This window comes from Amphichorda felina, assembly GCF_050947745.1.
Source record: "Amphichorda felina strain 45539 chromosome Unknown scaffold_9, whole genome shotgun sequence".
Taxonomy (NCBI): Eukaryota; Fungi; Ascomycota; class Sordariomycetes; order Hypocreales; family Bionectriaceae; genus Amphichorda; species Amphichorda felina.
The window spans coordinates 2,701,670-2,715,198 of record NW_028145041.1 but is presented as its reverse complement, the minus strand read 5'-3'; the positions used below and the strand labels follow the sequence as shown (position 1 = coordinate 2,715,198).

The following is a 13,529-nucleotide window of genomic DNA, read 5'->3' as shown; positions in this document are numbered from 1 at the left end:
TTAATTTATTAGCCGAGAGTTCGCTATAAATTAAGTCATAGCTAACGATAAGTCGTTGTTTTTGCCTGACTCCCCATTTGCTAGCCCTCCTAATAACTTTCCCCTGCTAGAATCTCCGATTGCGAGGGGTAATACGTTGACGATGTCGGAGAAGGACATGTCAGCCTCGTCGCCTCGGGTCTTGGCAAGCAGTGTCGCAAGTCTCAGGACGTTCTTGATGGTTCTTCCGTCGACGGGTAACCTGCCCAGCTCTTGCGCTTGTGCCTCGGAGAGTGTGCAGGCGCACTTCTCGTGCGCCAGGTCTCTCCAAATAGACGTTCTTTGACCGTCGTCCAGGTCGGAGTATGGAATTGAGATATGAATGCGCGAATGAAAAGCCTGGTCGATATCGACGATGCGATTCGTAGTCAGAAATATGATCCCTGTTTGATATTCGAGGAGCCTTAGGAATACTTCATTATGGTATTAGCACGAGCAGATATAGTGAGACCGATAGCGCGTGGGAATACCGGTCGTAGTCTAGAAAGGGACGCTGGGGAATATGTAGTCGGGGACTCGCCTGAAATAGGGGCATTTCTTTCCACGTTATCGCCACGTCGTGCCAAAAAGGCATCGGCCTCGTCAAGGAGGAAGATGGCGTCCCAGCGGGCAACAAGCCCGAATGCCCTCTCCAACCCTCGCTGTATGGTGGCCGCCGAGGTGCCGAGCTCTCCGCCGTTCACGTTGTACAGCGGCTTTTGAAGCGACTCTGAAATGCTCTCTTCATGGTAAAAGTCAGCCGCCCCTTTCATCGGCAATTTGAATACATGACTAGTGTTGGGGGAAATGGCAACCAACCAGCTGTCATAGTCTTCCCAGAACCGGGGGGGCCATGAAGTAGGAACACTAAGCCGCGGCCCTTATTCTGGATAAAGTCGTCGAAGTCGGTTAAATGCGCGCAATGTCCCTTCACAATGTCATGGATGGTAGCCTTGATGCCGTTCTCGATTTGGAGCTTTTCGTATACGTCTGGTGTCCACTTGACATCTTCAAGTTTGTCGATCAGGACAAGGCCCCACTTGCGTGCTGAGAAGGAGAAGGCGGGAACAAGCGGGGGGCACGTCAGGAGCTCGTCTGCTGAGAGGGGCTTGCTCCGCAGTTGCAATGGTAGAAGAGCGTTTGAACCGGATGTATCTGACCGATATAGAGGATGTCGTGGATAGAACAACGATTTGAGGTTGAACGTGTGGCTCGTGTTGTCGCCGTCGGTACCCGCGCTTGTCTCGGGGATAAAGGTGTCCCTGAAGACAGGGTACTCGCTTAGGAAGCCCTCCACATCCAGAACAATTCTTCCGTTAATCTATTACACATCGATACAGCTGAGAAAGGAACAGACGTCGGAGGTTGGTTTCTGAGAACTTACAGTGCTCGAGGGACTGTCGTACAGCTGGCAGCCCCGTCGACTGTACTCATGCTCGTCCCTCATCGTCCAAAAAGGACCCCCATAGCTCATTGCCGTCCCAATGGGCGGCTTGGACGTCTTCGAGCTATCCACGCAGTAGGCCTCGTATTTTCGCCCACGCTCGGTTGCGGCCTCCGTCAGCCGGTTCTTGTGCCTGCAGTATTGTAGCGGGTAGACCGGCAGCTGAGTGATGTCAACCGTACCGGAGAAAGAAGGAAACTTGAAGGTTGCCTGGACTTTGCCGAACTTGTGGCCATTGAAGCCGGTGTGGGTGACAGTCACAATCCACACCAACACGCCGTTTTGGACCTGCGTCTCATATGACCTCAACACAGCAGGCCATTCGACCGTGGTGTCACTAGCCGAAGTATTCTGGAGGACAACGTCGCAACCTGGCGCGAAGAGACTCCAGAGCCACTCAAATTCGATGGTGCCATTGTCCTTAAAGGACTTCACGGTGGCGATAGTCTGGGACATGTACTGCGCCTCGAATCCGACGAGCAACTGGAGCTCTTGGCGTGTTTCTTCCGACGCCGCCTCGACCAATGCCGTGCGAATTCGCTCTCTATAGTAATACAGCTCCCGGTACGGCTCGGGAATGACGATGGGGTCGTGGTTGACGCTGATGCTTGTGAGCCCCTGCGCCAGGCGGCGAAATTCGCCCCGCAGCGTGTCAGACTGTAGTTCAAGCTGCAGCTTCGGCTTCTGCCTCTCATTCATATCTAGTACACGCCGCAGGAGTAAGGAGTATTCTCCAAATCGTTTTTTCGACTTCTGCGAGCGGTTGTATTGGTTCTGGCTCCGTGTCACGATGAGGATCTCTCCGTCCTGCCTGATTTCCTTGACGTCCTCGAACTTGGAGTTGAACACGGGACGGCCACCGTCACCTTTGGTGCTCCCTTTGACTGCATCATCGGTTTCTGCTCCAGACTTTTTATCTCTCGATAGAGCGGCTTGGTACTCTGTAAAACCTGCCGGCTGGGACATCTTGATGATTAGTCTGGGGGCAACGCTGCTGCCTTTTGGAGATGCTGCGTGTGACTGGGACTGTGGGCTCGCGGGCTGTGCTGGTTCGGCTCTGGGGTTTGGGACGGCGAGGGAGCGATGTTCTGGCTAATATTTACGACAATGAGGTGCAAAGTCTTCAAAGAACTGAGCAAAGCCTCGATCAAATTTCCACCTCCAATGGTCTAGGTCAGGCACAAGCATGTAGGCTGCTGATGCCTTCCTGGGCATCTAGTGCGCGGACACAGGTTACGTGGTATGGTGGCTCCAGGAGAGCCCCTCATGGGTTGTGGAAAGCCCAATGGACTGTCCCAGCCTGGCCAGCCCGACGGTTATCGGGGGGTAACCAGGGCGTAGGTGCGCGAAAGTGCAAGAATTATTGGGCAGCAATGCAGCACGTCTTGGAAATGTGAGGCTGGCGAGCGTCCAGTTGCATAAGCTGACCCTACATGAAATGAAGCCGACGTACTCGCAAGGAATCTCCGTGCCCCAAATCCTCGACCACTGGGATACACGCCAGCGCTATTCTCCTATCAATGCGGATCAACAAAATTTTCCAGTTGCAAAGGAGAATGGTTCAAAATAATTAACACTGGACTTTGGTTTATTACGGATCTCATACTAGCAGTTGCGCAGCACGGATGTCATGCACTCACCACTCTACGACGCTGCTGCCGGCCACGAGGCTGCTGCCCGTAACGCTGCTGGGTTCGAAGCTGCTGCCAGTCTCGAAGAATGCGCAAAGGCATCAGATTTCGAGCAGCCGGAATTTAAGCCACCGCGGCGGACAAAAACCATCCAACTAACTTCCCCGACTGCATCCCCATGGACTGGCGGCCAGGGCGAAGACGGAATTCATCACGTCGGATTTCGCCTTTCAGACCTCGACATCGATGAGGCCCGACTCTGCTCTGGCCTCGACTGCCACCGACGCTTCAGGGTCAAGGAAGGATACGAAATGAAGGACCTACCCAAGTTCAACGATTTGACAAGATACAACATCCAGGAAGAGCAAGAGATGAACCTCTGGAAGTTCGAGGTCCATCGCCTGGCAATGGCTGTGAAGTCGCCGACGCCTCCAACGCTGGAGGGCCATTCAGAGTGGTACGGGCCCGCCGATAGCGACGGCTACAATCGCCTCCACGTCATGGCAGTAGCCCTGAAGCACGCTCTCAGCGTCTGCGTACATGACAACGAGCTCGTCCTGCTCGAGCACCAGCCCCCGCTAGCAAATAAAGAATTGTTCCTGGGTTCTCACAGGAGCTTGCTCCGGAACTTTGACCCGGAGGAGGGGATCATACGATTCGACAAGAAAATCAAGCTGACGCAGCATAACGACGAGGTGTATCAGGATCTCGTAAACTACCTGACCGCCACTCTCGCCCGGCTCCTTGTCCGGACTGTGACGGGCAGGTTCTGGGTTGACAATTGCCTGATCACAATCGCCAAGTTCTCGGCTAAACTCAAGGTCCTCGGAAACGATTTGCCGCGAGCGGTTTCCCTGACCATCGAGGCGTACCGTGAAGTCCAGATACGGCTAGACGAACTCACCCGTGCCCATCCCGGCGGTAAGCTAGTACCCGCGCCGGAGAGCAAGACAAAAATGGAGGCTGGGGCTGGGGATGGGCCGTCGGCGGTGGCTGGCCTAGATATCGGGCAATTCGACAGGTCCGGAGCGCGGTACTTCATCGTCCTTGACGCCTTCGACCGCGGGATCGCAAGCCTGCTCATGAACTGCCTGGCTGACATCTCGTGGAATGAGGAGGTCGAGCAGACGGCCGACATGTTTGAGACCAGTGCCGTCATCTTTGACACGGGATTTCGCGGGATGCGGACGCAGATGTGCCACGAGCGAGACGGCTCCATAGGGGTCGCGGCAGAGCGGAACGTGATCCACTGTGCTGGGGTGGCGTTTGACGTCTGCAGAGAAACATGGACCGCGCAGCCGTCGGCCGAGGGGCATCTGAGCAAATGCACCAAGCTTGACTGGAACTGGACAGGGTTGACCGACTCGGAGGACCTCGAAACGTCGTTGCCAGGGTCGAGGAGCTGGACAGCCATGAAAGAAGTCATAACTGCCTTGGTCCCGTACTTGATGTTCTGCGGCATATTCCCTACCACCCTGTCACAGTTTGCGAGGCAGGTAATCCACATCTCCGACACCACGAACCCAGCCAAGTTCTACGCCCAGCAGAGTTGCCTCGCTGCCGCCAGGTTCCGCACATCGCAGTACGAAGGCAGCCCCCAGAACAGGGCCATCTCGTACAGAGCCCAGGTCCAGAATGTCTACGACACCCCCATGGCGCGCGAGGGGGCCCTCGCGGGAGTGGAGGGCGACCCCGGGAGCCCGTCGTCGCTGGAACTGCGGCGGCGGCACCAGGCGACAAAGGAGAGATTCCGTCAAGCCGTGGACGAGGTGGAGCAGTGGGTCGTGGACGAGCGATCCATTGTCATCACCAGCCTCTGGTACTCGTGGATTGTGCTGGCGGCTGTCGGCGTGCTGGTCTGCGGCGGCGTCGCGCTTGTGGCAGTAGAGGACCGTATCGCTGGCGTGGATCCGTCCAATCTCTCGGTCCTCGTCTGGACTGCCGCGGGGTTCCTTATGGTCTACTTCAAGTCGATGCGCGTCGAGAACTGGCCGTGGCGCGACTTCCTGCGCGGCCGCGTTGTCTGCCGGTCCATCTCGGAGGTGCACGCTGTCACAAAGATGGACCCCCAGGTGCTGCTGGCGATCCTGATGCGCTTCGAGTCGCGCGTGATGCTCGGCAAGTGCGGGCCATTTCGGGGCATCTTCCGCCGCAAGGTCGAGGACGGCTTCGCCATCGATGTGCCTCCAACCACCATAACCGCTGCTGCTGGTGGCTACATCTTCGTGCGCATCCTCGGCATAGAAGGCCCAGCGTTGGCTGGCCTTCAATGCATCAAGCGTGGGTTGTATAACAGCATAAACCACCAGGGCATGATCGAGGCTGGCAAGGGGCTAATTTGCCGTGATTTCATTGACCCAGTTAAGTACCAGATCGCCCTCACGGCGGAGAATGGGGAGGAGGGAAAGGTAGCCGGGCGGACTATGACCGAGTCTCTGCCATTGTATCCCCTCTGCACCAACGCGCTGGGCTGGTACCAAGTTCAGGGAGTGTTTATCGAGAAAGCGCTGTTCCAATGAGCATATGCGAACACGGGCGGGCTACTTATAGACGACCTTAGCGCCTCAGAATCTCTAAGAACCTTACTTATTTTATCTCAGAGAACTTTACCCTTTATCTTTATTAGTACCCTCTAGCTTTATATATAGTTTTCCGCGAATTCTACTACTATACGTCGCTATATAATAGTGAGGTATAGCCTTCTAATTATAAACGCAACGAAGATAGGTATCCCTAATATATTATACATAACCTCTTATTACGACCTATAATAGTAATCCCCTAAAGTAACTACTATATAACCGATTAATTACTCGTACTAAGATTAATCGCCTAATCTTTTACTTTTTAGCGTAACGGTTCAGCAGACTATCACGAATAACGTAGAATAAGGTTAGATAGCTAGGCTAGACGATAGGAGTAATAGGTCCGTTATATTATAAGACTGAAGCTTACCGAGTAATCTGTGTAAGGGCTACGCGCCCGTCTCGTAGACGAGGCATACGGGTAGAGATCATATGACTATATGCAGGGTATTAGTGGGCGGGACTCCCCGAGTCCCGTGGCCCCTTGTCCGTTACATAGACCGTTACACCTCTTAGCCTCGTAGGTAGGTCAGCGCGATATTACTTTTTCTACCACTAATAGTCTTCTCCTCTACCCCCGGCACTGTTGCTTTATCCACATAGTCTTAAATTGGGACTCCCGTGCTAATAATCGCCCCGGGGAGTCATGCTCAATCACTTGCCCATCAGACAAGACGACAATTTGATCGTAGTTCGCAATAGTTTCCAGGCGATGCGCTACAGTGATGACGGTGCAGTTTGCGAACTCCCTCGAGATAATACCCTGCATAAGCTCATCTGTTTGATGATCGGTGCTAGAAACAGAGTATTAGTAAGAGGAACGCCTTAATGGCAACTTAATCGGCAAATAGACCCCTATGCGGAAGAAGACATACTTGCTTGAAATCTCGTCTAAGAGAACTATCTTAGACTTTCGAAGGATGGCAGACGCAAGCGAAAACAGCTGCAGCTGACCGCTACTGAAGTTATCGGCGTTCATATCTTGACCGAGGCCACCCAGGTCGAAGATAAACTTAGACAGTCCCACCTTAGCCAATGCCTCAAGTAAATCGCCGTCAGAGAGGGTATTCTGGGGGTCAAGGTTGAGCCTGATTGTCCCTGCAATGGCGAGCGGCTCTTGAGGCATCGTGTTAATAATACTGCGAAGATGGTGGCGTGGGACGGTGCGTAGGTCAACGCCGTCAATCTCAATTGTCCCGCTCTGATATTCGAGCATATGGAGTAGCGCAAGTGTCAAGGATGACTTCCCACTAGTTAGTTGGGCTAGTGATTAGCATGGCACTGAAAAGGCATGGGTATGGGCAATTCGTCTTGGGCGGGCTTTGACATACCTCCCGCTTCCACCGCAAACGCCAATTTTCTGTCCGGCTGGGAAGATAGCATTGACATTCTGCAGAGCTGGCTTGTCTGCCCTGGACCTATGGTGAAGTGAGCCAAATTTCTCCAAAACATAACCCTCAAAGGATGACTATACTCATGACACTTACGTATATATAGCAGTGAAGTCATGGAATTCAATCCGGCCAGCTTCCGGCCAGCTTGGCGGGAGTGGGCGGTTTTCATTCTCGTGGTGCTCTGACGGCGTATTTTCCGCGAAGCTCTTGATTCTGCTTACAGCTCCAAGACTAGTCTCGACACGAGTCCACGTGAGGATAATGGTACGCAGGATCAAGCTGGTAGACATGACTTGGGTGAGCGCGACCCCAGTAGAACCACTCTTAGTGCTCGTCATTACCGCGACTGTGACAATAATGATGGTGATGAGGGCGACAATGCTATCCAGAACAAATGTGAGCCACCGCTGAGCCATGTTGAGGAGATAGACTGGCCTCTGTGAGGACTCAAGAAGCTGCAGTGACTCGTTGAAGAAATGCCCTGTCCAGAGGAACGAGCGGATCGTGGAAGAGCCGTTCAGTATCTCAGTGAAGTGCTTGTACAGAGGGCTCTTGGCCTCCAAATCGAGAAACCTGAGCTGTCGCGAAGTGCGCAGGTAGAACCTCTGGACAACAAAGAGAACGGCGATGATGACTGGGAATGAAATGGCAACAAAGGGTGATGCAACAGTAATCAGGATGGCCTGGCCCAAGGCCAGTAGCGCGCTGAGAATCAAGTTTTGGAGGCCAAGGGGCAGCTCTCCATCGATCAGGATCAGGTCCTGTGACAGGCGATTCACGATTGTGCTTGTGTCAATGCGGGACAAAATTGACCAGGAGGCTTCCAAAGCCGTCTGCAAGATGCGATCGTGCAACTCGTTGCCGGCTTGGGTGGCGGCAATCATGAGCGAGATGTACTCAAAAACGCAGAGTGCGGCTAGAGCTGTGCAGAGGAAGCATGTGTATACCCCCCAGTAATAGTACTGCTTTGAATGAAGCTCATCGTGGTCAGTCCAGATCTTGAGCCAATATGGGGGCACCGAATAGAAGCCAGCAATGACGAGTGCCAGCCCTGTTAAAGCTACAAGCGTCCAGGCTCGCATTGTCTTGAAGTAGAATGAGTAGGTGGCGAGCTCACCATTGAGCTTGGGAACGGCATGCGGGTCGGCATCCTCCTCTCCGGAAGCAATGGTCTGAGATTCGCGTGCGCTTCCATCAGGTTCAGCAAGATCGGTATCGTCCGTATCACTAGCATCGTCCGACGCATAGGCTGACAGGCCTTTGACGTAGTCGGAGGAGACTTGCAGCTCGTCAAATGATCCTGTGCCACTGACCCTACCATCCGAGTCAAGGACAACAAGATGGTCCGCATAGGGTAGGAAACGAATGGTGTGCGTCGCAAAGATGACCGTAATTCCAATCTCGCTGGCTAGACCTTGCTTGCCAAAGACGCTTTGGAAGACATGCCAAGCACTCAAAGAATCAAGACCACTGAGAACATCATCGCAGACCATTATGTGGTTACGAGCAAAGAGTGCCCTCGCAACGGAAACCTTTTGCTTTTGTCCACCGCTGAGCCTGGCCCCGTCACTTCCTACTACAGTGCCGTCGCCATTTGGCAGGGCAGACAGGCGTCCAGTAAGAGCGCAAGCCTCAAGAACTCTGTCGTACCAAACTGGATCAGATCCTGAATACATTACGATGTTGTCCCTGACTGTCCCGTTCCTGATGAATGGGGCTTGGCTGCAGTAGGATATCGAGACATCCTGTGAGTGGGCCCTGTGGATGTTGACAGCTCCCACCCTAGGTTTAAGCTCGCCGATGATGGCTTTGCATAGTGTTGATTTTCCACTCGCCACTGGACCGATGACAAACGTCAGTTTCCCTTCTGGAATCTCGACATCGATGCCTGTTAGGGTATCCTTCTCTGAGCTGTAGCCGATAGATGCCTTCTTGATCTGTATGATGGCATCGCAATTCTGTTCACCGCGGTGGGAAGAGGGGGGTTGAGCTGGCTTTTCCTGGACCGTGGCAGGGAGTGCTTCTATGGACGAGCTTAAAGTATCGCTGCCTTTACCGCTGTAGATCCTCCCGTCGGCCCAGTCTTCGGATGCGAGAAAACCGTCAATTCTGTTCAGGCATCCAAACGTCGCTACCAGAAACGGTAAATTTTGGAGCGACATATTCAACGGCTGCGCCAGAACTTGTATCAGCGACAGAGAAGTGAAGGCCGTCGTGGCATCAAGTGGCTTTCCTCCATGTTCATCTGCATATACCATGACGACCAGAAATGTCAAGGCAGGTGAGATTAGCTCAGGAATGTAGCCAAACATGACGGTCCAGATGCCAAGGAAGCGGAATCGGTTAGCCTGGATAAGTTCTATACGTCGAAAGCGCCCGATGATGGAGCGAAGTGTACGGTCCAAGCCCCTCATCTTGACGCCCTTTGTGGAAAGTAAAGTACTTGAGCTCAGTCCAATGCGTGATTGTATCGCTTCCATCCAATGCTTCTGGCGCAGATTGGCCAAGTTACTGATCCAGAGAGACATGGCCGCCGATCCAAGTGCAAGCACAATGGGAACGACGCATGCAAATCCCACCTGCAACTTGAGCAGGTAGGTGGCCACACCGACCTGTATGAGGTTAGCCCATAGCTCATGGGCCGTCCTGAGGCCTTCCGAGATACGTTCCACGTCCGAGCTCATGAGCGTGAGCGAGGCTGAGGGGTCTGACAGTAACGAGATGTCCACCGTGCCTGCCTTGCGGCTAATTGCAGACACCAATGATGCCCGTACTATGGTGATGACTCGAAAATGACTGTACCAGTAGACACTCGTGGATACGGCAATCCCAAGGTACACCACGGCAAAGGCAAGAATTAGGCCATTCCCAAGGGCATCAGGTGAGGACCCTCGGAAATCGCTCTGCAAGTACGCTAGAAGCTTCTCGAGAAGAAGCGGAGAGGATATTGTGCAAAGAACGAGGACTAATCTGGGAGCCATGGTAGCCAAGATCCTCCACTTGAGGACCTTGAACAGCGCCCTTGCGCTGACCCTTGAGGTGTGGCGATGAGCGACATCTTTCCAGGCTAGGAGAAAAGCATCAGACGACGTCTCCGTGGAGAGAGAGGAATCCAGGTCAAACAGATCGTGGGGATGAAGTTGACGCCTCACACCGATCCAAAACAGCGGGCCAAGCCAGAAGAAGGTGACTCGATTGAAGACACTGCTAACCATCTCTGGGTTGTTTCGGCCCGTGTGCAGGGTCGGGGCGGCCGTCTCGACGCTCTCGACAATGATGAGGACAAACTTGGCGAGTGTGGAGATGGTAAAAGAAGTCTGGAGGCCAACAGGGATCTCTGAGAGCCAATAGGTGCGGGAACGCACAATGTCAAAAACGGTCGAGAAGAATAGGTACACCAGCAAGACCGTCGAGGGCCGCAGGCTTCTGGTGTGCTCGAGCCATGACAGCGCAAACAGCACTGAGCCAGACACTATGGCTAGGGAAGCGGACAAAATAAAGCTCCAGTTGTTCCTGTATAGGGGCCATGAGAGACCCAGCCCCAGGATGAAGGGTTGCAGTGCAGCATAAGCAGTGATGGTACCCTACAGAACGTGTCAGGCTCGTGGCATATTTCCAGAAGTGTGTAGTTTGATCTACGTGTACGAAGTACGTACCAATTTCAGATGCAGGAGTTTCCGTTTTTGGGGCAAAGCAGGTTTGCGACTCAGCTGCAGGATGCGCACCAGCGCAGTAACCAGAAAGATCAAGGACGGTGCCAGAGACAGCACCGTGTGCTGGAACAAGAGTGTGAAGTCAAAGTCATGACGACACCCCTTGACGAAGGGACCAAAGTCGAAGTCGCGACAGGACATTGTGCAGCCTGGCGACGAGAGCAACTGCAATGGCGCCAGTGTAACCCTAAGATGGGGTGAGTACGATTAGGGATGGGGTGAATAGGGATGGGAGAGTGGGAGAGTGTTTCTGGGGCGGCTTGAGAATACATGGAACTTGGAAGTGGGCTGAGGTCCAACCCCTGTACCCAACTCGCCATCAGAAACGCATCCAGGACCAGGATCCTCGTCGACCGGCAGTGGCCACTGGCGGCATAGGGCGGCCGATCTTAGGCCGAGGAGGCGACCGGCCCGGTAACCGGCATGACTTAGCGTTCCATCCGGGGAGTGGGAGACTGGAGTCGGGGCTCCCGAGTTCTAGTCCTCCACAGCGCCATTCCTACAAGGTCCGTGCATGAATGGCGCCCGTTATTCTTAGTTTCTTACGCATGTGGTGGCGGCAGCAGCCGCGCCAAAGCATGGTTGGCTCCGCCTGGTCCCCGGGCTCGACAAAAAGACCACTTGATCCTACGAGTATAAGTTCACTCCCATAGCGTTACATGGCGTTCTCTCCCAGGGCGTTAATTGCATAATATATGGAGGGATACGGCGTGCTGCCCCCATCAGTACAAGCCACGCAGGCTAGCCCTTCATTCACAGTCTACCGACATACCAAACGCTGGTTCGATGCACAATAACGTGGAGGCCAGCCCCGACGAGAGACGGCCGCTTCTGGCAACGCCGGGGCCCCCTACATCCGCCAATGACTCCGGTTCTGGTGCAGTGTCTCCCTGCGCGACCTGGCAGCGGTGGCGCATCACTGCCCTCATCATAGCCATCGTCTTCCTGCACACGTCCGGCGAGCAGCTCATGGATAGCCCACGAATGCGCATAATCGAGGCCATCATCTGCTACGGCCACTACGAGAGCCACGACCCCAGCAAGATTGTGCGCCGAAGAGATGTCGTGTCTCCAGGCGCTGTCGACGGGGTGGATGAATCTTGGTGCAAGATTGACGCAGTCCAGGCCCAGCTGGCTGATCTGGGCGCGTATCAGCAGGTCTTGGACGGACTGCCAGGCTTGCTGTTGGCGCTGCCCTTTGGTTGGGCGGCTGATAGATTCGGTAGGAGGCCGTTCATGCTTTCCGGATTCGCATCGTGCGTTGTCCGCTGGGCTTGGGTACAGTATGTGTGCTGGTCATGGCAACAATACAGCATCAACTGGACTCTCCTGTCTTCACTCAATGGCCTGTTTGCTGGGAGCACGTCAGTGCTATACACGCTCATCTTCGTCGTCATATCCGACATCACGCCTCAAGAGGAGCAGACAAACGTCTTCTTCCAGATTGGAGCAGCATCCCTTTTTCCGATCCTCATGATGCCGCCATTGTCGGCATTGCTGATGCGTACCAGCCCGTGGATTCCTGAATTTGGCGGCCTCTCTCTATTGTGCATTGCTTTTGGCTTTGTTCTGCTCATACCAGAGACTTTGCATAGTCAGAAGGTTTTGCCCGCTTCGTGTACGCAGGATTCGGACCGACAGCCAGTTTCAACAATGTCGACTGCGAGTCCCACCGCCACTGGCACTTTTAGCACTGCCTGCACAAGCGACCAAGGTTTAATAGTGGCGACCCCGTCACAAGCACCTCGGCATCGTCATGTATCCAGGTACCTGTACTGGGCCATGGTCGTCACCATCCTACCCTTTACCGAACACTTGCTCATAGCCGGCACTGCGCAGCTGCAGCTACAGTTCCTCACCCTTCGTTTTGGCTTGGCCATCTCACAGGCCACGCTCTTCATCTCCTTCCGAGCCGCCTGCAGCATTGTCCTGTTGCTCGTTCTCTTGCCGCGGCTCTCAGACGCCATGACTGGGCCTTGGGGATACAGCGGCCGAATCAAGGACCTGTATCTGGCGCGGTTGTCGCTGTTGATGCAGGCTGTCGGTTGGATCGGCACGGGGTTGTCGACCAACATCATCTGCGTCGCAGTCAGCATGGCCACAAGCACCATGGGCAGCGGCACAGCCCTGTTCCTGCGAAGTCTGGCCTCTACCTTCGTGCCTGCTGACCGTACTGGCACTATGTTTGGCTTTATTAGCACGATTGACATTCTTGGTTCCATGGCTGGAGCCCCGATCCTAGCCGCTTCCTTTGAGTGGGGGATGCGCATTGGCGGCTTCTGGCTTGGTTCGCCGTTCTACATCATTGGCATCTTGTCCACTGTCTTCGTAGGGCTGTTGTGGACCATCAACTCGAAGCGGCTGCCGGAGTATGGCTCCTTGGCAGTGCAAGGATCTTAGGAGAAAAAGATCCGAGGAAGCCCGAATGCCGCCGCAACGAGGTCGAGGACTATGATTGGCGGGTTCGTCCTCATTAAGTGGGAATAGTACTATGTATATCAGCCTTGAAACTCGCTAGGCAGACATGAAAGGAAGGTCAGCCATCCATCGTGATCCACAATAGCAAGCTCGTCCTCGAACATAGTCCCATAACCTACCCGTAGCTGTGATTATTTTAATTTTGTCGGCTCGTGGGGGGTTTTCCTACCCGGTAGGGGGTGGTTTCTCTGCCCGAGTGGGTACAGGAGTAGCTGCATATTCGTAACAGGTATGAATACTCGAAGCTGTACTCGATCGGGCTTGCA

General features: G+C 54.1%; 4 protein-coding genes across 4 annotated transcripts; 2 read left to right on the top strand and 2 right to left on the bottom strand.

The window, feature by feature from the left end:
• Nucleotides 1–837: 837 nt before the first annotated feature.
• Nucleotides 838–2,428, bottom strand: ACO1O0_009427 (uncharacterized protein; the record flags this gene model as incomplete). The annotated part of the gene is made up of 2 exons (XM_083198776.1): nucleotides 838–1,339; nucleotides 1,403–2,428. Coding segments are annotated over 2 exons (1,528 nt in total), but the record flags the coding sequence as incomplete, so codon positions are not given.
• Nucleotides 2,429–2,900: 472 nt separating this feature from the next.
• On the top strand, nucleotides 2,901–5,612 carry ACO1O0_009426 (uncharacterized protein; the record flags this gene model as incomplete). Its single annotated transcript, XM_083198775.1, has 2 exons — nucleotides 2,901–2,930; nucleotides 3,072–5,612. 2 exons carry the CDS (start codon nucleotides 2,901–2,903, stop codon nucleotides 5,610–5,612), a joined length of 2,571 nt encoding a protein of 856 aa, XP_083046510.1.
• A 902-nt stretch (nucleotides 5,613–6,514) lies between these two features.
• Nucleotides 6,515–10,926, bottom strand: ACO1O0_009425 (uncharacterized protein; the record flags this gene model as incomplete). Its single annotated transcript, XM_083198774.1, has 5 exons — nucleotides 6,515–6,533; nucleotides 6,554–6,817; nucleotides 7,010–7,096; nucleotides 7,166–10,656; nucleotides 10,729–10,926. 5 exons carry the CDS (start codon nucleotides 10,924–10,926, stop codon nucleotides 6,515–6,517), a joined length of 4,059 nt encoding a protein of 1,352 aa, XP_083046509.1.
• A 721-nt stretch (nucleotides 10,927–11,647) lies between these two features.
• Nucleotides 11,648–13,185, top strand: ACO1O0_009424 (uncharacterized protein; the record flags this gene model as incomplete). The annotated part of the gene is made up of 3 exons (XM_083198773.1): nucleotides 11,648–11,656; nucleotides 11,692–12,332; nucleotides 12,552–13,185. 3 exons carry the CDS (start codon nucleotides 11,648–11,650, stop codon nucleotides 13,183–13,185), a joined length of 1,284 nt encoding a protein of 427 aa, XP_083046508.1.
• Nucleotides 13,186–13,529: the final 344 nt, after the last annotated feature.